General features: G+C 41.5%; 1 protein-coding gene across 1 annotated transcript in view; it reads right to left on the bottom strand.

The window, feature by feature from the left end:
- The window catches only part of LOC122789363 (tyrosine-protein phosphatase non-receptor type 13-like), a 2815362-nt gene that overhangs the window by 115111 nt on the left and 2673759 nt on the right, over window positions 1–26492 (bottom strand). The window contains exon 42 of the mRNA XM_044056752.1: window positions 8887–9102. Coding sequence (XP_043912687.1) covers window positions 8887–9102 — 216 coding nt within the window. The remainder of the gene's footprint in view (window positions 1–8886; window positions 9103–26492) is intronic.

Here is a 26492-nt window from a genome sequence, read left to right on the forward strand (position 1 = left end):
TGAAACAGTGGCAGACCACTTTCCAATTAAGCCATGACAAAGGACAAAGTATTATTCCAGGGATATAAATTCAAAGGGGGATATTCCAGGGTGACTCCCTGTCACCACTGCTATTCTGTCTTATCCTTAAGCCATTAAGCTGTCTACTTAACAGATTAGGCTATGGCTACAACTTAGCTCCTAGAAAACAACAAAGTGTAAAGACTTCTCATCTTCTCTTTGTCAATGATTTAAAACTGTATAGCTCATCAAATGAGGAACTGTAAGCACAACTGCAATAGTCAAATCTTTTTCAGATGATTAAATAATGTCATTTGGTCTTGATAAATGTGCAAAAGCAACCTTTAAAGGAGGAAAACTGCAACATCAAGAAAAAATCAGTTTGGGACAAGAATGTGATATAAAAGAACGTGAGCAAGTGGAAGTGTATAAATATTTGGCAACTGATGAAGGATCAACAATAAAACAAGAACAAATGAGAATAACACTTAATTAAGAATATTTTAGATTACTTAAATTAATTCTGAAAATAACATTGACATCTAGGAACAAAATTCAGGCTATAAACCAATTTGCTGCTCTTGTCCTAACCTACAGTTTTGGAGTGACTGACTGGCCCCAAAAGGTTGCATTGATTAGATGGGAAAACAAGAAGGATGCTTCATGCTCATCAAATGATTTAAAGATTATATATTCCAGTTCCGAAGGAAGGATGGGCCTTCTTGAAATTGATTATATGTATAGATCTGTAATCATGGTACTGCACACATATCTGCTGACCTCACAAGACCCAAATGTAGTGAAAGTTTTGAAACATGAGAAGAATAAATCTAAGATGACTTCCCTGCTTAGTCTAGCAGAAGCATATCAGCATCAAGCACGAATGGAAATCAAACCAGAAGTAGATAAAAATCAGGCAGCAACTGAATGTGCCAAAAAACAAAAGAAAGAATATAAATGAAGAGTCAGATTAGAAGGCAAGAAATGTGGAAAATGCATAAATATAGTTGCAAATATAGAAAACTTTTGAAAGAACCTCATGTTGATAAGGATCAAACGCAGGAATGATTAAGGAAAGGCAAATTCAAACCAAAAGATGAAAGGTTAATATTGGCAGCCCAAGATAGTGGGGTCCCTATTATTTTAGTGAACACAATGAATTGTGAACGCTGTTTAGTCAAACGTTTTTATGCAAAATGGCCAAAATACCGAAAGCAGGGAACAGCGATTTCTTTCCTAGGGAAAAAAAATCACTGGGCTGTTTTCAGAAATTTGCCATTTCCTCCACTGTGGTACAATGTTGGAGTTGGTATATTTAAGTAGGGGAGGGTGTGGTGAGCGAAGCCCCCCACTTTATTTTGTGTTCTGATTTTTTTTTTTTTTTACGGATCAGCGATCCGTGTGTTGGACAGTTTGGGTTTTCAGGGATTGTGGGTCAATTATACAGCGTTCGCAATTCAGTGTGTTTGCTTATATAATATAGACCCAGATAGTGGGCTACGTACACATTGGCTTACAAAGTCCATTGAATATGTGGGAGACACAGACAGATGTAGGTTTTATAAAACAGAATTGGAAACAGTTGCACGCCTTGTTGCTGGTTGTGACATACTAATGGCAGAGGGACTGTATACTGAAAGGCATAATAATGTGGCATTGTGCAAATATTATGGTACTGAAGTGGCTGAAAAACACTGGAAACATGAGACATAAAGCATCACAGAAAATGATGAAGTCTACATCGACAGTCCAAAAGAGACGCGAGAAATGCATTTATAGTGGGTCACGAAAAGAAGACAGAAGTAGCATTGATCACTGAAATCACTACACCCAGTGTCTACAGTGTCTTGTGTACAGAGAGACACAAAGTCAAAAATATCAGGATTTGCAGGCAGAAATGAGAGCAATGTGGTATAAAGATACCCTGACAGTTCCAATAGCAGTAGGAGCAACAGGTCTTATAAAAAAAAAAGAATTTACAATCGTATTTAGATATGTTACCAATACATGTAACTCTGTTTGCACTGTAACACTGGGGATGCACAAGCCAGTGCATTTTTTTGTGCTGGTCCCAAGCCCAGATAAATGGGGAGGGTTGCATCAGGAAGGGCATCCAGCATAAAATTTTGCCACATCATACATGCAGAAAACTGTACAGAAATTCATACCAGATCGGTCGAGGCCCGGGTTAACGACGACCGCCACCAGTACTGTTGGCCAACAGGGTGCGGGCAGAAATTGGGCTACTATTGGCCGAAGGAGGAGAAGAAGTGGAAGGCATGCCCGAAGGCAGGTAAAAGCTAGGACTATGATAGTGAGGGTTGGAACTTTAAATGTTGGCAGTATGACTGGTATAGGGAGGGAGCTAGCTGATATGATGAACCGAAGAATGGTTTGTATATTGTGTGTGCAAGAGACCAGATGGAAGGGGAGCAAGGCTAGGTGTATCGGAGGTGGCTTCAAATTGTATTATCATGGTGTGTGAATGGGAGGAGAAATGGCGTAGGCATTATCCTGAAGGAACAGTATGCTAACAGTGTTTTAGAGGTGAAAAGAGTGTCGGATAGAGTGATGTTTATGAAGCTGGAAATTGATGGTGTAATGATGAATGTTGTTGGTGCATATGCACCACAAGTTGGGTGTGCGATGGACGAGAAAGAAAAATTTTGGAGTGAGTTGGATGAAGTGATGATGACTGTACCCAAGGGTGAGAGACTGGTGACTGGAGCAGATTTCAATGGGCATGTTGGTGAAGGGAACAGAGGGGATGAGGAAGTGATGGGTGGATATGGTGTTAAGCAAAGGAATGCAGAAGGTCAGATGATAGTGGATTTTGTGAAAAGGATGGACATGGCTGTGATGAATACGTATTTTAACAAGAGGGAGGAGCATAGTGTGACATACAAGAGTGGAGGAAGATGCACACAGGTGGATTATATCTTATGTAGAAGGGCCAATCTGAAGGAGATTGGAGACTGTAAAGTGGTGGCAGGGGAAAGTGTAGTTAGGCAGCATAGGATGGTGGTTTGTAGGATGACATTGGTGATCGAGAAGAGGAGGATGAGTGTCAGGGCAGCACCAAGGATCAAATGGTGGAAATTGAAAAAGGGTAATTGTGAGGTGATGTTCAGGGAAGAGTCAAGACAGGCACTGGGTGGCAGTGAAGAGTTACCGCATAGCTGGGTAACTACAGCAGAGCTAGTAAGAGAGATGGCTAGAAGGGTGCTTGGTGTGACATCTGGAAAGAGGAAGGAGGACAAGGAGACCTGGTGGTGGAATGAAGAAGTACAGGAGAGTATACAGAGAAAGAGGTTGGCGAAGAAGAAGTGGGATTGTCAAAGAGATGAAGAAAGTAGACAAGAGTATAAGGAGATGAGGTGCATGGCAAAGAGAGAGGTGGCGAAGGCTAAGGATAAGGCGTATGAAGAGTTGTATAAAAGGTTGGACACTAAGGAGGGAGAAAAGGACCTGTACCGACTGGCTAGACAGAGTGACTGAGCTAGTAAAGATGTGTAGCAGGTAAGGGTGATAAAGGATAATGAGGGAAACGTACTCACAAGCGAGGAGAGTGTGTTGAGCAGATGGAAAGAGTACTTTGAGTGGTTGATGAATGAAGAGAATGAGAGGGAGACAAGGTTGGATGATGTGTGGATAGTGAATCATGAAGTGCAGTGGATTAGCAAGGAGGAAGTAAGGATAGCTATGAAGAGGATGAAGAATGGAAAGGCTGTTGGTCCAGATGACATACCTGTGGAAGCATGGAGGTGTTTAGGCGAAATGGCAGTGGAGGTTTTAAGTAGATTGTTTAATGAAATCTTGGAAAGTGAGAGGATGCCTGAGGAATGGAGAAAAAGTGTTTTGGTACCGATTTTTAAAAATAAGGGGGATGTGCACAGCTGTAGTAACTACAGAGGGATTAAACTAATCAGTCACAGCATGAAGTTATGGGAAAGAGTACTGAAGGCTAGGTTAAGAAGGGAGGTGATGATTAGTGATCAGCAGTATGGTTTCATGCCAGGAAAGAGCACTACAGATGCGATGTTTGCTCTGAGAGTGGAGTGTTGATGGAGAAGTACAGAGAAGGTCAGAAGGAGTTGCATTGTGTCTTTGTGGATTTAGAGAAAGCATGTGACAGGATGCCTAGAGAGGAGTTGTGGTATTGTATGAGGAAGTCGGGAGTGTCAGAGAAGTATGTAAGAGTGGTACAGGATATGTACGAGGGTAGTGTGACAGCGGTGAGGTCTGCGGTGGGAGTGACGGATGCGTTTAAGGTGGAGGTAGGATTACATCAAGGATCAGCTCTGAGCCTTTTCTTATTTGCAATGGTGATGGACAGGTTGACAGACGAGATCAGACAGGAGTCCCCGTGGACTATGATGTTTGCAGATGACATTGTGATCTGTAGTGAGAGTAGGGAACAGGTGGAGGAGACCCTGGAGAGGTGGAGATATGCTCTAGAGAGAAGAGGAATGAAGGTCAGCAGGACTAAGACAGAATATATGTGTGTGAATGAGAGGGAGGATAGAGGAATGGTGAGGATGCAGGGAGTAGAGGTGGCGAAGGTGAATGAGTTTAAGTACTTGGGATCAACAGCTCAGAGTAATGGTGAGTGTGGAAGAGAGGTTAAGAAGAGAGTACAGGCAGGATGGAGTGGGTGGAAAAGAGTGTCAGGAGTGATTTGTGTCAGACGAGTACCAGTAAAAGTGAAAGGGAAGGTCTACAAGAGGATAGTGAGACCAGCTATGTTATATGGGTTGGAGACAGTGGCAGTGACAAATAGGCAGGAGTCAGAGCTTGACATGGCAGAGTTGAAGATGTTAAGATTTGCACTGGGTGTGATGAGGATGGACAGGATTAGGAATAAGTATATTAGAGGGTCAGCCCAGGTTGGAAGGTTTGGAGACAAAGCCAGAGAGGCAAGATTACGTTGGTTTGGACATGTGCTGAGGAGGGATGCAGAGTATATTGGGAAAAAGATGCTAAGGATGAAGCTGCCAGGTAACAGGAAAAGAGGAAGGCCTAAGATAAGGTTTATGGATGTGGTGAGAGAGGACATGCAGGTGCTTGGTGTGACAGAGCAAGATGCAGAGGACAGGAAGAAATGGAAACAGTTGATCTGCTGTGGCGACCCCTAAAGGGAGCAGCCGAAAGAAGAAGAAGAAGACATGTAACTCTACAAATTGCAGGAGTCATTACTGGGCACATTGCGGGTGCTGCACAGAGCACTTCTGGCTGACATCAAAGATTGAAGCAATACTAATCTCATGAACTTTAATCATAGTTTGATTTAGGAATGGGGTCCATTCCCACCATGGTCTTAGAAACCCAAGACTTGGAGAAATTAAAAATAGAGACAACATTATACTTCTAAAGTAGCAGAAAGTATTCTAAGAACTAAGCCAACATGGGAATGCAGAAAGAAGATTCTGATGATAGGGATGACTGCAACTAGGGATACTGATAATAGGCAAGAGGGGTCTGAAATTAATTGAAAAAAGCTGGAAAAGTAACCAAGGTATTGGGAACAAATAACTAGAGAGGGAAGAGGTTGAGAACTTACTCGGACAGCAGGCTAGATATTGCCTTCCCTATCAAGGACTGATATCAGAATATAGACAAAGAAAAATGAATGGGGAATCCTAAGTGAAAGACCAGCACTGGTAGAGATTTTAGCAGAGTCTAGAACAAACACTGCTGTTAAAAAAGGGATAATTAGTGGAGAATAAAATATTGCATGATAATTATAAAAAACAATCACAGGAGGTTAGAAAGGATTGGGAAGAAAGACTGGCTAAGCAATTCACAAAGGAACAATGGGGGGGGCATATGTATGCCTCCCAAATATGCAACAAAGTCTAGAATATCTAGGATCTTTGTTTGGAAGTGTTTACATAGGTATGTTTACACCCCAAGTAGACTCCAAAGAGTTTTTCCTCAGATAGAAAGCAAAAGTTGGAGGTGTGATGGGGATGAGGTAATTTGGAAATTATTTTTAAGGAGTGTAATGAGTTGGTAGACTTAAAACAATTCCCTGCAGATGACTATAGCAAAAATACTTGGTGAGCTAATTGGTATGACTAGGGAAATGATTTTTGAGCTATGATACAGAATCAGAATTGCCTAGACATAATAAGGCCTTGTTGAGTCTAATTATGTTGGCTGCCAAAAAAGCAACTACTGGAAAACATAAATCAAAGTTTAAACCAACTGTACTAGAAACAGTGAATATGGAAACAGAGATACAACAACTGGAAACGGGATCTTTAGAAAAGGGTAGGAGCAAATTACATAAAAAAGGGAATTGTGGGAACAATAGATGCAGAATAATGTTTTGGAAGAGGAATGGACTTTAAAAAAATTCAGGATTTGAACGAGATATGTAATATTTGACTAACAATGACTAGACAGATAAGTGATGTATAATGTTTGCAATTAAATATATGTCAATATGGTTTGTTTCCATTTATATAAATGTATGACTGCCTATGTAATAAGTGATAATTGAATAAAAATGTTTTTTGTTAAAAAAAAATAAAAGTATATAAACTAAAGACAACCCATTATTATCAGGGTAAATATATGGCATATAGATGGCGCAAACTTCACCATTTCTCCCTGAGAATATTTGTATATACTATACTCTATTTTATTATCTGTTATAGTACATGGAAAGTCAACAGTTATTTCACCTGAATCTTACATTTAGAGGAAAAAGAGGAAGAATTTATTTCTGCTTTTCAAAGTGGAGATAACATGTCCAGATGCAAATGAAGAAATATTCCCCCACAAATCCAGATACACCCCTAGAGAAAGGTAGGTCTGGAGTCAAGGCTCCCAGCTGCTAAAAGACAACAGTACAAAAATAAATTACAGAAATTCTATCCTTTTCTACTTTCTTGACTGCTTTTACCACAGTTATGCAACTTTCTATGGTAATCTGTTAGACCATCTTACAATACAAGGCAACAAAATGCCAGTCTGATGTTTTTATACTTATGAGGAATCACTCTTTTGCAATAAGCAACCCCTCATGTAGTATATTAGGTCTACTACATCTTTCCTTAAATTCCAGCAATAGCACAATATAAGTGAATGATAGCTGTGAACCATGAAACCCAAATAATATTGCAAAAATATATGAATGTTTTGCATGCTCTCCTTTTCCATCATATCCAGCTGCAAACTAAAAATGCTAATGGATTTGTGGTGCATACACTTAGTGAAAAATGTTGACATCTATAATGACTGGTAAAGAGGGTGGTCAGGGTTTCATCAAAAGTCCTTATCTTTCTCCCAATTTATCAACTTGGTCTGTAGTCTTAAAATCACATCCCTGCATGCTATAACAAACCTGTAATAGGACTCTTAAGATTTGCAGGAAATTTTACAAACGAGCACACCATTGGCAGGCTTTAGATATGATAAAATGGCTTGACCTGCAAAATAACCTAACTCTGACAACTCAAGGTCATTCACAATGTAATACACATAGCAAACAAATAGCTTTTAACACAAAGCCTTGTTCATAGCTACATGCCTCTTCAACCATTATGATCTCAACAGCAGTGCCTACAACTTTTATCCAAATAATTTAATCACTTTGGTGACCTTCCTATGTTCCACTGATGTGGCTACACTATGAAACTTTACCCAGAAAAAAATAGAACTGAAACAGATATTAAATCATTCATAAGAAAAGTAAATATTAACCTGAATGAAAATAGAAGTTTTTTTACATGCAGTACTAAGCTTTAACTCCATGAGAAAACTTTTAATTTTCAATAACATAAAAGATATGAAATATACCTACATCAGATCATCTCAAATGTCATAGTACCATTAATTTTCACTCTCTTTCACTTCCTTAATTCTATCAATTTTAGTTCTCCAGTTTCCATTAATATGGGTATACCATACTTCATTATTTCTCTTCTCCATGCCTCTTTTATCAGCTCTCCACATTGCTTCAATGAAACACATTTTTTGTTTATTAGCTGTCTTTTCTTAATTCCACCATTAATGCAACCACACCTACAGTACAATTAATATCACTTATCTTAGTCATTTCGTAGGAACAAGGAAATCATTGCCATCATATATGAGTATAAATATGTACATAAACAGCATATATGTCTTTTAAACTGCATATTAACGAGTTATTACCTATTTTTATTTTTTATGTCTTTATATATGAAGTAACATTTATATGTCACAAAATGTATATGGTTATTCAAGTTATATACATCTCCCTGGGCTGCCACTGAAAAGGGGTCTTGTGGCTCATTTAGCCTATTCCAGCTAACAAAAATGTAAATAAATATACAAATATGCATAAAAACACATTGGTGATAGCACTGTTGCACACACTGCTGTGCAATTCTATTTATTCACAGCAGCTTCAGTGCTAGAGGGTGTTGCAAACACATCAATAACTTGCAAGAAACCTTCAAAAGGGAGAAAATATCCTGAGTAGAGAAAATACAAACAGATCTTATTGAATGAGACTGGAGCATTCCCTTCCTGCACTGAATAAATCTATTGTGTCAACTATGGTACAAGACTGCACCTGCATGGAGCAGAAATATGAAGTCTGTACAAAGATGGAACATTCATATGGGGTCTAAATAAAGCATCACCGTCCTCTGACAGAATTTAAAATAAGCTGCCTAAGTTTACTTTACCAAGTGAACTTACTGATTTTTTTTTTATTTTAGTTCTGATGCAAGGTACCATTGACATTTTAACTGATAGGTCAACATTGATAAGCTATGCATACAGTGAAATATGAATTTCATGCAGAGCTGTTAGCAGGCTATAGCCACTTCACTATAAATGTTTCACTAACAACTGTTATTAATACAAAATATATCTTATATTTTTACTTACACTTATATCATTTTCAATTATCTTTAGCAATACATCAGCACAGATAAGAACACCTGTTCTTCCAACTCCTGCACTGCAGTGGACAACCACAGGCCCTGACTGATGAAATTTCCTCATGAAGTGAACAAACTGCACAAGATGCTCTGATGAAGTTGGAGTACCATGGTCAGGCCACGTTGTGAACTGCAGTTGTTTAACATAGTGAACTTCTTCAGTCTGGAAGAAGAAAAATACAAATGTCACTACACTACACATCACCATTTGATATCATAAAATTATGTCAGTTCCTGCCTTAAGGTAATTAACAGTAAAGTACTGTTTTCAAATTATACTCACCATAACAACTGAACTTTTAAGGATCACTGCTGTAGGCATTCATAGCTTAACTGGAAAAAAGCCAGAGGTGGAAGTCACCACTCAAACTGATTTGTCACTAGTCAAATTTTCCTGTGAGTGTATGGTTACACTCTCTAACTGCAACTATTACAAGGAATGCAGCTAAGTGCACTCTCCTCTGTTTTTGATACCCAGGAAATATCACATCAGGCTTAAAAATCCAAGCAGCTTATGTAAAATTACACAAAAAGTAAGATAACTATGTATAACTTTGTCAAAACACTATGTATTTCCAAGTACAAAGCTTCAGCAGATAATACGTACTGATAGAGTATGAGCTAACATGTGCTATTTAACAAACCATCCTAGTAACTCAGAAAGTCTGTAACTGAAATTATTTACCATGATGCCCCCTAATCCAGTGTCCCTGCAGTACCAAGAGAAGATGGGGAAGAAGCTTGACTGCTGTAATAACTCTGTTATTCGAATATATATATATATATATATATATATATATATATATATATATATATATATTACTTATAAGGAGTATGCTCACAAAGCTTTATTATTTTCTTTGTATGGGTCTTTCCTGCTCAAAATTGATAAAATGATCAGTAGAGTAAAAAGTACTGTATAATTAGCCTCCAGAAGTGTCTCATTGGTCTGGCCTATATTTTCCAGTTCAGTCAAAGCAAATACTGTTCTTCCCAACTTTTTTGTAAATTTTATTTATTTTATTTATTCTTTTCTGACTGGGTTAGTCACAATAGGCCAGTCTCTTTTCAGGTGAGATCCAGTGTGGTATTTATACTACTAAGAGAAATTTGGCCTTGGCATAGGAGAACTTCCCCAACTCACTATGACACTCATAGCTCATGCAACTGAGTGTGAGTAGCCGTTCTGTTCCTAGTACAGTGGTGGCTGGGAGAATGTTATGCAAAACATGGCAGCTAGGCAGAACAGAGTACAGGTGAATGCCAGCTCCATGGAGATGTTTGCTGTTATAGAAGAATAGAGGATCGTGCAGGAGAAAGGAAAAGGAGATTGCATGAAGGATAGAGAATATTTGTTTCAAAAAGAGCTGCTTGAAGAGATCAGAGAGGAAGTATGAGATGAAGGAGTTATAATTACAGCCAGTCTGGAGGGCTGTAGGATGATATATTGAAAGACTTGGCAGAGCAAAGTGAGCTGGAGACAGGGAGGGAAATATCATGGGGTGAAATTATGGAGAAAATACATGAGGAAAGAGGACAGAAAATGAAGAAACGATCTTTTGTGCAGGTGGTTGGAGAACAGAAAGAACCTAGAAAGGAGATGAAAAAGATAGAAAAAGTGGAAAAGATAATGTTTGTGGCGAGAATTCAGAGTAAGGAAGAGTAAAAAATGGACAGGTATGATGTTTGGGACAAGATTGTTGTGCCATTATGGATAAAGGCACAAGAGGTAAGAGCTTTCAATTTAATAAAAAAAAAAAGGAGACTCACTGTGACATTTTTCTTTGAACTGATGAAATTCTAGAAACTTTTTTTTTTTTTATAACTATGAAAACAAAAAAGACATATCTGTAGAATACATATGTTGTTCATAATGTTTTCCTGTGAGACACAAACAAAGTTAATATTCAAACTGAAACTGAAAGAGAGACTGTTAAAATGTATCTACTAAAGAACTTTTGTAATGAAGTAAAGGACATTTTTAAAATTATTAATAATGGAGGATTGTGGACAGTGTCTTGAGAATGTAATATGATTTTAAAAATGGTAAAATAATACACATACAGAGTATGATACATTTTGATAGTAATAAGGCTATAGTTAAATATTGGGGACAACCAAAAACATTTTTTTTGTGAAAAGGAGGGACATTTTGAAAATAATTGTGCTAAAAAGATGTTATTCATATGGGAAAACTGGTCATGATGCTAAAAACTGAAAAATGCTTTATAAATGTATGCAACCAGGACATGTATGCATAGATTGTAAGAAAGAAAGAAGACTAGAGTATGACATAAATGAGAAAGAAGAGTTGCAGCAGGATTCCTCATCATTAACAAGAAGGTATCTGGGAAAGCAATGCTATAAGCCAAGTATAAATGGTTAATACACAAAATGGGGATGGGGAGAAGGAAAATGGGACAGAAGTTAGTGATGGAGAAGAAATAAATTGGAAAATGATAGAAAATAAAATTTCAAGGTGTAGGAATGAAAGATAAAAAGAAATGGAATGGATAAACAAAGAATTCTTTCTAAATTAAAGTTGAGGATGACAAATAACCTTAGTATTTTAACTATTAATATTAACAGTATAAAGACTGTAATAATAAGAAAATGAGTGTTAGAATGGTGTAATATATGTGTGGTAGATTTGATAGTACTGGAGGAAATTAGGCTTTTAAATAAAGAAGAAAAAGAACAGATAGAAACATTATGGGCAGGGTATAATATGGACTTTGAGTAATGAAAAACATTCAGGGATTTCTAAATGATGTAGGAAGGGAAAACAAATTTTGGATTATGCTTTAGTTAAACTAGGGAGATTAATGGTAGTGGATTTTCAGTGGGATGGGAAAGTGTATTGGGTAATAGCAGTATATGCATATGTGATATATAAAGAAAGGGGAAATTATTTTGAAAGATATTAGATTATATTATAGTAAATAAGAATATAATAATAAGATAAGACTTTGTGATGCAAGACATAAAAAGAAAAAAGACATCAGATAAAGCAGAGGAAGAAATAATAATGTGGAAATTTAGAGTTATGGAATTTTAATAAAAGCACATATCGATGAGGAAAATTAAAACAGAAATAGATTACTTTCTACTATCAAAACTATGAGGACTAATGCAGGAAGCAGAGGAAACATTTATTTTTTTCTGATCATTTGGCTACATGGAGTGCAACAGATGAAAATACGAAATATTTTAAAAAAAGGAAAGGAATTAAGAGGATTAATGAAAAGGAGTGGAATGAAAAAAGCTTCAGAACTTATAACAGTTGTAGGAAAATCATCTGACAAAGAGATAATTAAAAAAATGGTCAGAATGCTAGAAGAACGTATTTGAATATGGGAAAATAGTAAAAGACAGAAAGAAAAAAGGAATACAGAGAAATGCAAAAAGCTGCTTTATGTAGTCTTGACAGGAATGAAATGGAACATTTTAGAAAAGAATAGATTTATCAGTAGACTCAAGGGAATATTAAAGATTTATTATACAAGCAAACTTTTTACAAGGAAAAAAGGAAGAAATGTCATTATATTTAAGTAGAAGAGTAAAGGAAGACAGTGGTATAATGTGAGAAATGAAAATGAAGTAGGAAAAACTGAAAAGAGCATAAATATAATGAATATAGTAGTGAGGCATGTGAAAGAGATGGTACAAAGGAAAAATAAAAATAACAGGTTAGGGTAAAGCAGTTTACATAGGAAATAAAGAAATGGAAAAACAAATTACAATAACAAAATTAGAAAAAGTAATGAAGAAATAAAGGTAAACTCAGCAGATGGACCAGATGGTACAGTATATTTAATTTATTAAAACTTAATGCAATGGGAAAAAAGAAATTTTAATAATGATATTTAATGAATGGTTAAATGATGGTATTAGTTATGAAGAAATATGTAAAGTTGTTATGAGGTTTTTATGGAAGAAAGTGGAAAAGAATAAAATTAAAAACTGGAGGCCAGTTGTTGTTGTGTCTTTCGGCTTTTCCCGGTTAGGGGTCGCTACAGCGGAACTCCAATCCGCTAATGATTGGCAGTAGATTTTTACGTGCCGAGATGCCGGCCCTGACGCACAACCTTCAACGAAGGTATGCCCATTCACGCATGTCTCCACATAGAAGACGCTCTAGCTGAGAATCGAACAGGACGTCTTACTGTGAGGCGACACCGCTACCTCAGCACCACAGTAATGTTGAATAAAAGTGATTATAAACTATTTATGGAAATATTACAAAAAAGATTAAAAAATACATTGAATTATGTAATAGAATAATCTATTTATGCGGTTAAAGGAAAAGGCAACCAAGAGATTTTAAAAGTAATTAGATAAATAGTTTATGACATTAAGAAGGAAAAATTAAGTGAAACTAATAGTAGCTGATATCAATAAAGCATTTGATTAAATACAGCATGATATTTTATGGCAAATAATGGGAGAATATAATTTCAGTATAAAGATACTCAAATTATGGTTTTGGCAAATGGTTGGTTAAGTGAAGAAACAAAGATAACTAGAGGAATAAAGCAAGGGTGTCCAATTAGTAGTATTTTGTTTGTGACAGCAATGAATACTGTAATAAAAGGAATAAATGAAGAAATACAAAAGAGCAGATATGTACAGGAAATGGGGTTGATATATCCTATTATTATGACTTTTGCTGATGATATATTAACAGCTAAAAAATGGAGAAGAAATTAAAAAGGTAATTATAAATGTGAATAATAGATTGAAAAAAGTTGGATTAAAAATTAATAAAGAAAAATATAAGAGTTTTTGGACATAAGGACTTGGAAGGAATACAGTTTGAAAAGAAAAAGATATCAGTATTAGGAATTGCTTCTGGAGAATATGACATACTGAAGGAAAACTGGGAGACATTTTGAGAGATTTAAAAGCACTTAGTCTTATTTGGAATAGGTACAGATTGTCTTTTAATAAAAAAGTACATTTGTTAAACACAATTTGGATTGCAAAATTATCATATATAACCAGTGTACATAAAATGCCAAGAGATTGGAAAAAAACAGTTTATTGAATTTATATTTCCATTTATCTGGGGGTCCAAATTAAGTCCAATAAAAGAGGGGTGTTACATTTGAAAAGGAGGAAGGGGGTTAAATTTACTGAACCTAATAGTATGTGGAGCTTCATTAAATGTATATAAGGTTTTGGTATGGATAAATGGAAAAGAAAATAAGCTGGCAATAAGTATATTTAAGGAGAAATACAAGAAAATGGGCTATAATAAAATAAATCAAAGGGAGGGAGAATGCAGAAATGAAGATATAAGAATATATCAAAAAACAAAATTGTGGAAATTAAAGCTAGAAGGGATAGAAGAAAATAGGAATGCATGGTATGAAAATACAATGTGGGAAAATTGTGTAAATCCATGGGAACATTCAACAGATGAAAAATAAAAGCAAACAAATAAAGGGTATAAGAAGAATACTGAATGTCAAGATTTCTTATGGAGTTTGTAAATTTGTAAGTTGCCAGTAAAGGGAAATATGCCTTCTATAAAAATAAATAAATGAAAGAATATGCCTTTTTTGAGTCAGAAACAACAGAACATGCTTTTTAACATGTCAAAGAGCTAAACATTTATGGGAAAAATGAATAGAAAATAAAATAGTTAAAGAACTCCAAGGTTACAGATAAATATGGATATGATTAATAAGAAGTTATGTACTAACCATAACGTTCCATCTGAGTAGGTATCTTCATTTGTCTGCAACCTTTGGGATACGGATCCGATCTCGGATCCGAGCCAGCAACTTTTACCACAACATAGATCCGAGCTCCTAGCTCCTCCCTTTACCCATAATCCCCTGCCTACCCTGACTGACCTCAGATCAAGTTTGCCCGATATAACCATTGTTACTGTGCCCCGGAAGGGGCTTACCCAAGACAGATCCTATAGGTCAGGGGGAAGGAGGGGGGGATGGTTGCAGACAAATGAAGATAACTATGGAACGTTATGGTGAGTACATAACTTCTTAATCTGAAGTAGGAATTTCATTTGTCAGCAACCTTTGGGACAGAGTCCCCAGCTACCTGAATCCTGGGTGGCCTTTATGGAAGAATATTCTGGAGCACTGCAGAGCCAAAGGATGCCCTACCTCTGGAGACAACATCCAGTTTGTAATGGCTGATAAAGGTATGAGATGAGGCCCAAGTGGCTGCGGAACAAATATCATCTAAGGGAACCCTAGATTTAAAAGCCGCCGAAGTAGCGATGGCCCTAGTAGAATGAGCTCGGACTCCCTGAGGTGCAGGCCTTCCCGAACTCTGATACGCTAAGAGGATACAACTAGCTATCCACCGTGATAGTGTAACTTTAGAAATTGTAGAACAAAAAGAAGATGCTCCAACTGAAGAATCCAGGTATACGAAAATAAGTGTGAATTCCTCAGACCATGGTCTGAGGAAGCGTATCCTTTGATACGCGAAAGCGCTTACCTAATAAAGCTGTTTTTATGGTCAATTTAGCCTTATCGTGGTGAATTCCAGGTTTGTTCCTTGTTCAACTTTAGAAATTGACTTGCCTAAACTTGTTTTGGCAAAGGAGACAAACAACTGGTCAGATTGCCTATGACCAGCAGTTCGATGAATATAAAAGCGTAATTGTCTATGCACATCCAAGGAATGCAGTTTGTACTCTCCTTTGTTCTGGTAATTGGGAAAGAACACGGGAAGATTAATAGATTGATTAATATTAGCTTCCGAAAATACCTTAGGCAGAAAGGACGGATTGATCCTGAGGTAAACTCTATCTTGATGGAAGGCTAAATATGGTGGTTTAACACATAGAGCCTGAAGCTCAGAGACCCTTTTAGCTGAAGTAATGGCCACCAAGAAGGCTGTCTTCCAAGAGAGGTATTTAAGATCAACCATAGCTGCTGGCTCGAAAGGGAGGCTAGTCAAGGCCTGGAGAACCAAAGATAAATCCCATGGGGGTACTACCTCCCTGACCGCGGGTCTGAGAAGAAAGGTACCCTTGAGGAAAGCTTTACAAAACTTGGAAGTAATTAGAGGGCCCGATTCATGCCCTACATGATAATGCAAAATCGCTGCTAGTTGTACCTTGACTGTAGAGCAGCTAGCCCCTTGATGAAAAAGGGTAGTTAGAAAATCCAAAACCGACGTAAGAGGCACCGTGAAAGGATCCAAGTGATGGTGCTCCGCCCAGATGGAGAAACGTTTCCACTTACTTCGATAGACTCTTCTAGTGGAGGGTTTATGTGCTGCTACTAGGATGGCTTTGACTGGTGAGGAGATTCCGGGAGTCCTTATCAAGAGTGGAACTGGAGCAACCAAGCAGTCAGCTTGAGGTTGACCAGGTTGGGGGCCGGAAGACCCAGAGGGTGAGTAATGAGATCCGGAAGGGGATCCAGAATCCATGGTGGATGAATCAGGTGAGACCACAGGTATGGGAACCACGTTTGATGATGCCAGAATGGGGCAATGAGGATCATTTTGCTCCCCAGCTGACTGGCTTTCTGTAAGAGTTTTAGCATCATGGGCAATGGAGGGTAAGCATAAAGGAGACCGGGAGGCCAAGCATATACTAGAGAGTCTCTTGGGGACTCCCCCTGAGGGGGGATTAGAGTGAAGTAACTGTTGCATTTGGTATTTGAAGGAGAGGCAAAAAGATTGCAACAGGGTTGCCCCCATTGGGCAAATATTTGTTTCGCTACTAGAGGATTGAGAGACCATTCGTACGGAGTCAGAATCGAACGACTGAGCCTGTCTGCTAGGATGTTGGACCGTCCCAGAATGTGCGTTGCAATGAGAAAGCGGTTGGTGGATATCGCCCATTCCCACACTCTCATGGCCTCGGACAAAGAGGATAAGACCTGGTTCCCCCCTGTTTGTTGATGTACCAGACAACAGACATGTTGTCCGTTTGTACTGCAATCGTCCCAATAAGGCTGTGAAGTGCCTGCAACGTCAAAAGCATCGCCCTCATCTCTAGGACAATGATATGCAAGGAGGTCTCCGTGTTGTTCCACGTGCCTTGGACCATTCTGCCTGAATAGTGCCCCCCCACCCCAGGCGAGAGGCGTCCGTGGTCAATGTGGCGACGGGGGAAGTCATCGAGAATGGTCGTCCCGTGTGGAGACTCGGGGACTGGAGCCACCACATGAGCGACCCTCTGCAGGCCCTGCTTAGGGGAATAGGATGGGACATGGGGGTTGCGAGACAGGGACCATTGTACCTGGAGGGTCCACTGCAGGACCCTCATATTTAGACGGGCTAGGGGCAGCAGAGGAATAGCTGCCGCCATGGACCCTAGAGCCCTCAGGATCAATTCCGCCGGTGGAGCAGGAAGTCTGAGAATGGCCTGGACATGCAACCTCAGGTTATGAAGCCGATCAGGAGTCAGGAAGGCAAGCATTATTCTGGAATCCAATCTTGCCCCTATGAAATCTATTACCTGTGTAGGGACCAGAGAGGATTTGGCCATGTTGATAGTCAACCCTAGACGTGGAGCAAGGTTGAGGAAATAATCCCTGCCTGAACAGAGCAGATGCCTTGTTGGGGCGATGAGGAGCCAGTCGGCGAGGTATGGAAAGACCTGAATTCCCTGAAGCCTCAGGTGGGCCGCTATAACCGCTAAGACTTTGGTGAACACCCTGGGGGCTGAGGTGAGACCGAAGGGAAGGGCCCTGAACTGAAAGTGACTGGCTCCCAGCAGGAAGCGGAGGAACCTCCTGGAGCGTCTATCCACCAGAATGTGGTAGTATGCATCCTTGAGGTCTATCGAGCACATCCAGTCATTCTCCCGTAATAGGGGGAGAAAAGATTGTAGAGTGACCATTCGGAACTTTTCTTTGGGTACTGCCAGGTTCAGGAGAGAGAGATCAAGAATGGATCTCAAGTCCCCCGTCTTTTTTGGCACCAGAAATAACCTGGAGTAAAACCCCGATCCGAACTGATCTGGGGGGATGGGTTGGATGGCTCTTTTTTGCAAAAGCTGCTGAATTTCTGTAGCAGCCGCCTCCCTTTGATTGGGTGGTACGTCGGGGAGGCTTTTGGTTTTGGGGGTTACAATAAAGGGAATTTGGTAACCTCTGGATATGATACGAAGCACCCAGCGATCTGTTGTTATGGACTCCCACATTGCTAGGTGCTTCAAAAGACGCCCCCGACTGCCTCCAGAGTGGAGCAGCCGGGCAACCCCTCAGGGGTTCTGCGTGGGCCTCTCAGAGAAAGGTTCTCTGGACCCAAAATTTCTGGGACCCCCTCTGCCTCTTGGGCAGTGTCCTCCCTGTCCTCCTCTGCCACGAGAGGACTGGTTGTCCGGAGCAGACTGGGACTGATGCAATTTTCGGAACCACGTCTTCTTCTGACTCTTTTGGTTCTTGGAAAAGGACCTCTGGGGAGCAGAGAAGCGGACTCCAATGGCAGACAATGTCTTCCCGTCTTTCTCGCTCTGGACTAAAGTGTCACGAACGGTTTTGCCAAACAGTGCAGAACCATCAAAGGGGGCATTCGCGAATGACGCCTTAAAGGGTTCCGAGAAGTCACAATGTCGGAGCCAGGCTTGGCGCCTAATTACCAGGCTGGCTCTGCCAGCTCTAGCGGCTCCTTCAGTGGCGTGAGACAAGAGCCACATAGAGGTGTTGGAAACTGAATGTAGAGTAGACATTCGGGAGGAGTACAGCTGCTTGTCTCCTTCCGACATGGACTCTGGGGGGGATGCAGCGTATTCTTTTATTAGATCTCACTGCATCCGGATGACGTGTGCCATATAGTTCAGTGCTCTCATGGAGAAGGTTGCTGAACTAAAGACCTGCTTCCCAAGGCGGTCCATCACTCGAGACTCCTTACTCGGCGGGTGGACCGCAGAGCTCTCCTGAGCCAACTCTCTCTTGGTGGCCGACGCCACCAACATGGCATCCACGGGGGGACCTCTGCTCCAGTGGGTTCTTTCAGCAGGGGGACTCAGGATTCTATCCGGGCACTTGGGAACTGGCTCTACAGTGTCCGGCTCCTTCCAAGCCCTGGTGGAAATAAGGTCCACCAGGGGGTCGTGGGAAGGGGACACCCAAGAGGTAGATGGCCCTGCTTCAAATGCCTCTAGGAATACGGACTCATCGGAGGAAGCCTTGGGGGCAGACCACCCTCCCCTAATCCTGAGCATTTCCATGATGTCTCCAAAGGAGACATCCTCGGGGGGTGACCTTGGGGAGCCTTCCCCTTCATCTAAGTCCGTATCTTCTGTAAGGGACTCGGGTGAGTCCACGTGCCTCCTCTTACACTTGGCTTTGTGAGGGACCTCCTCGGGGGGGCTGTCCGAGGAAGACTCACCAGCAATATCACGTTCCAAAGGAACACCCAGAGATGCTGAAGCAGGCTGTCCCGAAGGCCGGGTGATGGGAGCCCGGACCAGCTGAGAGGGAGTGCAGGGGGGAGCCGAAGCCAGGACCGGAGGTCCGGATGCACTCAACAGTGCCCTCTCCACCACCGCGAAAGCCGAGGGGGAGCCACTCTTGATAGGCTCCGAGAGTCTACTCCCACTCGGATCTGAAGCGGGGACTGGATCCGGGGCCGAGACCCTCGGATCCGAAAGACCCATGTGCTCCGACCGGGACGGAGCCGAAGTCACACAAAGTCCCTCAGATCCGAAGCTCAACCCATGGCTCCGAGAGGTCAGATCCAACAAACTCGAGGGACCAGTCGGAGCCGAAGTAACCAGTACTATCGGCTCCGAGCCACCCCCGGATCTGACGCGGCTCGGCTCCGAATGCTCCGAACCTGGGAAGCGGGACAGAGAAGGAGCAATTCGAGCAAAAAATGGGGTCGAGCTCCCCCCCGGAGGGGGGGGAGGCAACAAACTCCCATCTGCAGCTGGGCCTGGATGAACCTCCTCATCATCTGGTCCATGTCTGCATCTGACATACTGAAGGTGGACCTCGACGAGGCCACCGAGGCAGACCTAGAGTGTCGCCTCTATGACCTCGACGGGGACCGGGTCCCCTCCTCCCCGGGTCCCGGTGAAAAACAAGGGGACCGGAGCCGAGGAGGAGGTGATTTAGAAGCCCTGGATGGAGAAGCCCGCTTGGCGGGCGGGGCCGAGGAAGAGTCCTCGGCCCGCCGCTTATGGTGCTTCTCCTTCCTTTTGTTTTTTCCGGCCTCCCTCTCCTCCGGAGCTGAAATGGGAGGTTGAGTCCCGACTGGAGGGAGGGAGACAGGGGTGGCTACCACCGAGGGCTGGGTAGCGGCCACAGAAGTACCGGAGGCCGGAGCCGAGTCTGGGGGCAAAAGGCCCGCCAGGATCAGCTTCGACCTCCGGTCCTTAAGTGCCCTGGGGTTGAACGCTGCGCAAATCGCGCATCCCGAAGACAGGTGTTCAACCCCAAGACACCTAACGCACCGGGTGTGGCCATCTGCCGGTGAAAGCTTATGGCCACACTCGGTGCATTTTGAAAAGATGGCTTTAGGGGCCTCCAACATGGTGTACAGAAAACGCACTCACTAGGCCCCTACACACACCACAAACACACACTACGAATCAGCGAGGGTAGGGAGGAAAACATTTTACACAAAGATATAAAAATAGGGAACCTGAACAGTCGTACAAACTCACACAAGAGAAAGTGATAAAAAAGCAAAGTTTTTCTCACAAAATTCACTGAACTACCAGGAGCTCGAAATCCAGCTTGTAGCTTGAAGCGTGGCAAACTAGATCTGAGGTCAGTCAGGGTTGGCAGGGGATTATGGGTAAAGGGAGGAGCTAGGAACTCGGATCTATGCTGTGGTAAAAGTTGCCGGCTCGGATCCGAGATCGGATCCATATCCCAAAGGTTGCTGACAAATGAAGTTCCTACTTCAGATATATAGTTTGCATGGAAAATATAGTAATGAATATGTCAATAATTTAGATATATGGATAATTTGGAATGAGGGACTGAATGAGATTATGTTCAATTGAAAGTGGATATTATCAAATATAATAAGGAAAAATTAAGTGGTAGTTGTGGAAAAAAGAGTGGGGTCTATAGATATGTAAAGATATGTTAATATTGAAGGAATTTAGAGTTTAATTCAAGTTTTTCTTGTAAATATGTAAATTGTAAATAGTTGTACAAATAAAGAACCACTACTCTTTTTGAGAGGTGCAGTGAGATCTTTTTCATCAACCTAATCTACCACTAACTCAGGCAGAGGGAACAACAGTTTAAAATTTCATCTGAAGGATAACACACTCAGGAGTGCAGCAGCCCTCATACTGCACTGAACTATCAGCTATTCATCCCCCTTAGTTGGAAATAGACCCCACCGCCTTCTTCATGTTTACAGTGTGTGAACAGATGTCCATGCAGCAGTTTAACAAAAAGTTTGAGCAGATGCATTTTGAAGAAGGTTGCATTAATAGCAATATTTGATACAGGTTTATATGGCAAACTATATGGAAGGAGTGTACCTGGGTCTTGTGATTCCCAAGACATCTGCATAGCCACTGAATCTTCCAGACACATAATCAAGTACTGTTGACCTGAAGGATAACAAAGGATTTGTAGCCTACAGGCTTGCAACAACATAATTTTTCTCATTTGATTTTGATAAAGACAGTCATTAATTACTCACTCTCAGTCCTGGAGTATGGTTACCGCAAAAGACATCTATCTAGGATTGCCTCTAGAAATTTCATTTGGCAAAGAAACAGATCTGAATTATCCCTTACTACATGAGATTTCCAGACTTTGAATGCAATAAAATGTTTGTTCAACTGCAAAGTGAAGCAAGGAAGGGTGTTGACCTATATGAAACTATAATCCAGATGTGAAGTGACATAAATCTGATACGTGCAAACACTGGACTATGGATCCTGTGAACATACTTGGCAAGGCACAAATTTGGTAATGGGTGTCCTTCACATAAGATCTGAAAAAAAGAAGTTATGTTCTTACCACAACATTCCATCTGTGTTGTCTATCTTCATTCATTCTTAACTGTTGGGTTTTCGTTCTGACCCACGGAACTGACTTGGACGTTATATCCAGCTTGTGCCAGCCAGAAACTCTCAAGCCAAGGCTACCCATACTGCCTTTCTTCCCTTCCCCTCAGAATGAGTTTTGCCCATAGAGTAGAAAATCATGAACGCTTTGTCTGAGCAACAACCCTACTACGACACCAGGACAAGTTCCAAACCTCCAGGAGTCTTTTGGAGGGGGAAGGGGGGTGGGATGTCAAGAATGAATGAAGAATGACAACATAGATAGAATGTTATGGTAAGAACATAACTTCTTTATCAGATGTTGTCAATTTTTATTTATTCCTGACTGTTGAGACAGAGTCCCTAGCTACTTTATGCCCTGGGAGGCCCTAGGGAAGGATATTCCTGAGCACCATAAAGCCAAAGGCTGCTCACCTTTTTCCTTGGTTTCTGTTTCTTGTTTTTGCTTTTATGTGACAATAAAGTGTGTGGAGTTATTGCATCAGCAGTGGAAGTCCGCTTATCTTTTTTTTTCTTTTTATTGACTGGTTCATGGGTGGAGCGTTCCTTGCCTAGCTTGTGGACTTTGTTTTTCTTATACAAAGAATGCTCTTCCACTGGAGACCATATCCAATTTCTAATGAGTGATAAAAGTATGGGGTGTAGTCCAAGTTGAGGCTGCACATATGTCATCCATAGAAGCTCTGGAATGAAAGGCTACTGAAGTGGAAACAGATCTGGGAGAATGAGCCCTAACTTCTGTTGATAAGTACATCTTATTTTGTTGATAAATAAAAGTGATGCAATCTCTCAACCATTTTGACAGAGTAACTTTTGAAACTGAGTTGCTCAATCTAGTATATGAAAAGGATAGGAACAGCTGGTCCGATTTTCTAAAAGATTTTGTTCTATCCACATAGAAATGCAATTGTCTGTGTACTTCCAACAAATGTAAACAATATTCTCCCTTGTTTGAAAAATTTGGGAAGAAATCTGGTACATCTATGGACTGATTAATATTGGAATCTGACACTACTTTAGGCAAAAAGAAGGGATTAGTTCTGAGTGATACTCTCTCTTTGTGAAAAATGACATACAGATGTTTTACACACAGAGCCTGCAATTCTGAGATTCTCCTGGCCAATGTGATAGCTACCAGGAGTAGAGTTTTCTAAGATAAAAATCTGATATCACAGGTGGCTGCTGGCTTGAAAGGCAGATGGACCACACTTTGTAAGACTAATGTTAAATTCCAATGTGCAATGGGCTCTTTGAAAGGCGGTTTCAAATGTGAAGTGCCCTTAAGAAAGGTTTTGCAGAGACGGTGGGGCATCAAGGAAATGTCATCAAAACCATTATGGAAATTTGAAATGGCAGCTAAATGAACTCTAAAGGTAGAAGTAGAGGCTCCCAGATGGAATAAGGTGGATAAGTATTCCAATACATTATTGATCGAGGCTGAAAAAGGATTAATACCCTTTTCATCAGACCAAGTACAAATCGTTTCCATTTGCTAAGACAAAGTTTGCTGGTGGATGGTTTATGAGAAGCCAAAGGTATCTTTTGTACTGGGGAAGATAAATTATTTCACCTGGCACTTAATGGAAGTGGAGAAACCAAGCTGTCAGCTTGAGATTTAGTAGGTTGGGATAGACCAGGCCCTGTAGATGAAATAACAGGTCTGGAGTTGGATCCAAAATCCTTGGAGGGTGAAATAACTGGGACCACAAAAATGGAAACCAGACTTGATGGGACCAATAAGGTGCAATGACAATCACTTTGTTTCTCAAATGTTGGGCTTTCTTCAAAAACTGGGGAATTAGAGAGATTGGTGGAAAGGCATAAAGAAGTCCCGGGGGCCAATCTTGGAGAAGAGCATCTCTCGGGGACTCCCCCCCCCCCCCCGAGGGGGGACTAAGGCAAAGTAGCTGCTGCATTTGTGGCTTGTGGCAGAAGCAAACGGATGGCAGTAAGGCCGACCCCATCGATGAAAAATCTTTGCCACAGCATCGAATTGAGAGACCACTAGTGAGTCAGGAGAATGCATCTGCTCAGTTTGTTCGCAATCACGTTGGAGTTCCCTGGAATGTGCATTGCTATCAGAAAGCAGTTGCCAGACATTTAGAGCTTCCCAACAAAGGTAGGATCTGGTTCCCTCCTGTTTGCTGATGTACCAGATTAATGACATGTTGCCCAACTGAATAGCAATTGTCCCTGAAGCGAGGGCAGATTGGAATGCTTGCAACGCTAAGAGTACTGCCGTCAGTTCTAGGATGCTGATATGTAAACTGGCCTCTAAAAAGGACCACATGCCTTGGACTGTCTTTACATGAAAATGCCTCCCCACCCTATCAAGGATGCATATGTGCTCACTATGGCTTTGGGCTAAGAGGGGGGGAAGGGGTGGCTCCATAATTTGTCTTCTGGCTTCATCCACCAAAAAAAGCCTGCTTGCACCGGTTGGTTATTCGGACTGGGTGGTGCATTGGATGAGTTAACATTGACCACTGTGATGCCAGGAGCCACTGAAGCAGCCTTCTGTGGTATCTCGCCAGAGGAACTAAGGTGATTGTCAATGCCATATACCCAAGGAGCTGTAAGACCTGGCGAGCCAGAAATTTGTCTTGAGAGTATCACTTGAAGTTGAGACCTCAACCTCTCCAGTCTGTGAAGTGGAAGAGCAGCCATGCAGGATTTTGTGTTTAGTCTTGCTCCAATTAATTCTATGTCATGTGTGGGGGATAACTTTGACTTTTCTTTGTTGATCGAGATGCCTACGAACTCTGCTAGTCTTCCAACAGAGTCCAAGGCAGACAGCAACAGATGCCTGGTGGGCGAGGTGAGGAGCCAGTCATCTAAATATGGAAACACACAGAATCCCTGTAGCCTTAAGTGAACTGCTACTACTGCCATGCATTTGGTGAACACCCTGGGGGCTGTGGTGAAACCAAAGGGCAGTGCTCAAAATTGGTAATGACTGGCTCCTAGTCAGAAGAAGAGGTATCTTCTGGAGAGTTTGTCCATTTTTATGTGGTAATACGCATCCTGAAGATCTATGGAGCACATCCAATCATCTTTCTCCAGAAAAGGAAGGATAGACTGAACTGTGACCATCCAGAATTTTGTCTGTTGAACAAACTTGTTCAGTACACTGAGGTCTAAGATTGGCCTCCAGTCCCCTTTCTTTTTTGGCACTAAAAAGAATCTTGAGTGAAATCTGGATCCTTTTTGGTGTGGTGGGACTGTTTGAATGACTCTTTTTTGAAGCAGCTTTTGGATTTCTAGTGATGCTATATCCCTCTGACTGGGTGGACATCAGGGATTTGCCATTATGGTCTGGGATAAAGACTGAAGAGGATATGGTAATCTCTGGTAATTATTGTCTGCACCCAAGAATCCAATGTTACTGTGTGCCAGGCTGAACTGCTTCCAGAGGTAAGCAATCGGGTTGCTGCTCAGCAGCACTGGTAGGGTTGTCCAGAGAAGGAATCCCTGGAACCCTGGTTACTTGGGCCCCCTCTACCACAGGAGGGGTGTCTTCTGGAAGAGTTCCTCCCACTGCCACGGAAGGAATACTCACCACATGTGTCCTGAAAAGGCCCTTGGGACGTTCTGAGCCACATCTTTCCACTCCTCTGATTCCTGAAGTAAGGTAGTTGAGGAGTGGAAAAATGCATGCCCACAGCAGAAACAGTCTTTCCGTCCTTCTCACACCTAGCTAAATTGTCTCTGACTTTTGGGCCAAATAGTGACGAAGCATCAATGGGAGCACTGATAAAGGAAGACTTGAAGGGGTCCGCAAAGTCACATAAGCGCATCCAGGTGTGACACCTAACAGCAATGCCTGTACCCTCTGCCCTGGATGTCCCTTCGGCTGTATGTGCAATAAGCCGCATGGACGAGTTTGCAGATTGACTCTAGGGTGGCAAGCTGGGAGACAACCTTATCATTGACCTCATCAGACACTGCTCCTGCTAATGTCTCTGAAAGCTCAGTTATCAGATCCCTTTGGAGTCCCGTGAAATGTTCCAAAAAATTCAAGGAGTGTATGGTGAAGGTCGATGAAGCAAAGACCCACTTCCTGAATCTGTCCATCGTCCGGGACTCTCAGTTTGGAGGATGGACAGTTGGACTCTCCTTGGCGAGTTCCTTTTTTGCGGCAGCCACCACTACCATGGCATCCACTGCTAGAACTTTCGACCAGTGAGGCTAATCCAGGTGCGGAAAGCATTCTGTCTAGTCTCTGGGGAATTGGCTCTGTACTATCAGGAGCTGTCCATGCACGCTGCATGATGAGTTTGACCAGTTCATCAGCAGGTGGGGTCACCCCAGAAGTAGAAGGCTGGGCATGAAAAGCCTGCAAGAAAACAGATGATGGGTTTGTGGACTTCCAAACGCCCCCCTGTTTTAAAATTTCCAGGATGTCTCCAAAGGAGACATCTTCAGGGGGTGACCGAGAGGACCCTTCCTGTTCATTGAAATCTGTATCCTCAATGACCGATTCTTCTGGAGAAACCAGGTGCTTCCTCTTGCATGATCTCTTACAGGGTGGCTCCTCAGAGGGAAGATCCGAGGAGGACTCCAAAGAGAGGGGA

Source organism: Protopterus annectens, chromosome 14.part0 (assembly GCF_019279795.1).
Source record: "Protopterus annectens isolate FY-2018-M chromosome 14.part0, PAN1.0, whole genome shotgun sequence".
NCBI lineage: Eukaryota > Metazoa > Chordata > Ceratodontiformes > Protopteridae > Protopterus > Protopterus annectens.